Source organism: Salvelinus sp. IW2-2015, unplaced genomic scaffold (genome assembly GCF_002910315.2).
Source record: "Salvelinus sp. IW2-2015 unplaced genomic scaffold, ASM291031v2 Un_scaffold11779, whole genome shotgun sequence".
NCBI lineage: Eukaryota > Metazoa > Chordata > Actinopteri > Salmoniformes > Salmonidae > Salvelinus > Salvelinus sp. IW2-2015.
In genome coordinates, this window is record NW_019953036.1 from 1,793 (window position 1) to 4,711 (window position 2,919).

At 38.7% G+C, this 2,919-nt stretch overlaps 1 protein-coding gene across 1 annotated transcript in view; it reads left to right on the top strand.

The window, feature by feature from the left end:
- Nucleotides 1-2,330, top strand: part of LOC112080104 (guanine nucleotide-binding protein G(o) subunit alpha-like) — a 2,900-nt gene extending 570 nt beyond the window's left edge. The window contains exon 2 of the mRNA XM_024145876.1: nucleotides 1,816-2,330. Within this exon, the coding sequence (XP_024001644.1) occupies nucleotides 1,816-2,006 (191 nt within the window). The 3' untranslated portion in view covers nucleotides 2,007-2,330. The remainder of the gene's footprint in view (nucleotides 1-1,815) is intronic.
- Nucleotides 2,331-2,919: the final 589 nt, after the last annotated feature.

Below are 2,919 nucleotides of genomic sequence, written 5' to 3' on the forward strand. Positions count from 1 at the left end.
TCTGTATTAAAGTTGAAGAAAAAAAAATGTGGAAAACCCAGGAAAAAATTTGGTTAGAACAAAAAAATCAATATAGGCAAATTGAAATGTCAAACTTATCTATATCTGTCGTGTGCGTCGATGGAGACTATACTTTATGATTGCTTCTATCTTCTTCTATGCTACAGCATTTTGCTATTATTATCAATATTGCTATGCACCCAAGAGGGAAATTTTACGTTGGCCATCCTAGATGTTAGTGAATAATTAATTTTTGCCATTAGGAACGTTTTACCCAAAGCGACTTAGTCATTTCATTATCTATTTGTTTACAACTGGTTCCCGGTACTCATTTATACCCACCATCCTGACATTGCAATGCATACAAGTTACAAATCTTTGTAAGTATATTTTATAGATAAACTGTGCTTATGCCACCCTTATTAAATATCATTTTATTATATCATTATGTATTTTTACATTTGGTGTGTCACACATTATGCCACATTATGTATTATCTCTCTTTAGAGCATGATACATACGTTATACATTTTGAACCCTTATAAGCATGACATATCTTTAACATAAATGAACCCTTAAAGCATGACACATACGTTATACATTTATGAACCCTTTATAGAGCATGACATACGTTATACATTTATGAACCCTTTATAGAGCATGACATACGTTATACATTTATGTAGTGTTTAGACAGGCTTTATAAGCTGCATGTCATTTTAAAGCTGGGACTGGTTTCTTCATATGGAGAATCCCCCTCGAACATACATCCAGTACACACATTCCGCTTTACGCTGCCACATTCTTTAGACTGGAACTACTGCAGTTTCCCCTGCAGCATGAGGGGAAACCTACTCATAGCATTCCCAATGGGAGTATCAAGATACAAGACAATGGCTGCGTCTCAAAGTGCATTCTCTACATGGTGCACTACTTCTGACCAGAGGTCTATACGGTACCATTTCAGACGCAGCCACTCAGAAGCCAGAATGTCTTGCCAGGGGGTTATCATGGCAGACCGATAACACCTCACTTATACACAGCCTCTCTGGTCCTCAGGGCTCAGTAACAGTCTTCCATATTTCACTCTCGTCCCTCAGAACTGGAGGTGTGGTAATTAAAATGGAGGTGATTCAGTCTTCAGTGGAGCTGCAGGGGTTGTTCTCTCTCTGTTTTTCCACTCTATAAGAACCAAGTTGTTTTGCGTGAACTTGTCACGGAACATCATTTCACTTGTTCACTGAGTTTCAGGTCATCATGCCTAAATGAGACATTTATCTCCATACACTGGATTTTTTTTCAAACCTTTCACGTGTCCATGATTTTGAAACATGCACACATCTAGCTAATACTGTGATTTTAATTTAAGGGACTATCTAGGAGCAAGGCTCAGCAGACACTCACCGTTTTCCATTTTTAGGACAGCAAACCCCATTGACGCATGATTGCTACTTAACATGTTTCCTTACAGCACTCTTGTACCGGAGTCGGTCTTTATAACCGTGTGATGGAGATGATGATGATGATGATATGGAATAAGCTACAAGACTATAGAGATGGACAGGGGCGGGCTGAGAAAATATATTTGCCAGGGAATTTGTAACACCGGCTTTTTTTTTTGAGGCCCCCTTCATTAGCCAAATGATCACAACACAAAAAACGAAATTTACTAAAACATGGGCTGAAGATGGACCAGCCCATCAGGCAGTTGCCCAACTGCCCTATGGCTAGTAAGTTGTGGGAGATTGAACTTGAAATTCAACTTGTATACTTCACTGAACTGACGTGACTTCTCTGCTACATCCCCTTATACAGGAGCCGACTGGGACGTGGATGCTGCCTCACGTCACATCACTGCCATGTTTGTGGCCTGCAACAAGACCCCCAACAAGCTTGTCTTCAACCACTACACCACCGCCACGGACACCCACAACGTACGGGTGGTCTTCCACGTCGTCATGGACACCATCGTCAAGGAGAACTTGGAGGCGGTCCCGTTGCTATAAGACCTGACCTGGGTGCATTTGACTGCATCAGTGCCTTGACACTTTCTAGATTTTATTGATGGATATTTGTTTTTATATAATTTAACATAGTAAATATTACATAACTACAGACAACTGTCATTGTGTTTTGTGCATTTATTTTTACTGTTATGAGCTGTAAAACCAACTTAATTTAGGTGCTCAGGACATTTTTATTGTCATCATGGATTTAAAGGACTGAGCTCAGTTAATATGGATGGACATTCCTCATTTTGACTTTTTTTCAATAATCATGTTGGTGTTGACATTAAGTGTTTTAATTCAATAAAATAATGTACAGGCCTACTTGTCTTTGGTAATTATTTTAAGATAGCGGCAGATGTCTGCCAAGCTTGAGTGGTTTGCATTATGGCCTATTTGAGTTAACTAAAATGTGTCTTAACATTTACATACAAATAGGTGTCTGGGTGAGAATTGTACAAATGTGTGAAGCAGGATTAATTTTGACCTKTAGGGCAAAATAATTTGAGTGCAATATAAGATGTATTTATTCATTAAACAAAGAAATTAATACATATGTACATTGCTATGCATTACATAATATGATTTAACAGACAAATTGGCTATTACCCGTTAGGGGTCAGACTGCGCATGACAGTATGCTAAAACAGACTTTCACYCAAAACATTTGTGCCATATTTGTGAAAATAAGAAACATTCGGTTCCATCGAACATAATCAGTCCATCCACGTTCGCGGTGCTGATCATGCTTCCACACAGTCCAATGAGTCGAGCGATASGAACACGTCTGCTTTACATTGAAATAACCTTGAACCATCCTGAACAAGTTCGCAGCTCTGCAGATTCGGTGTGATGTCTTTGATACAAATAGGCTGAAAAAAACAAGACATTTTAATCAACATAATGCAACATT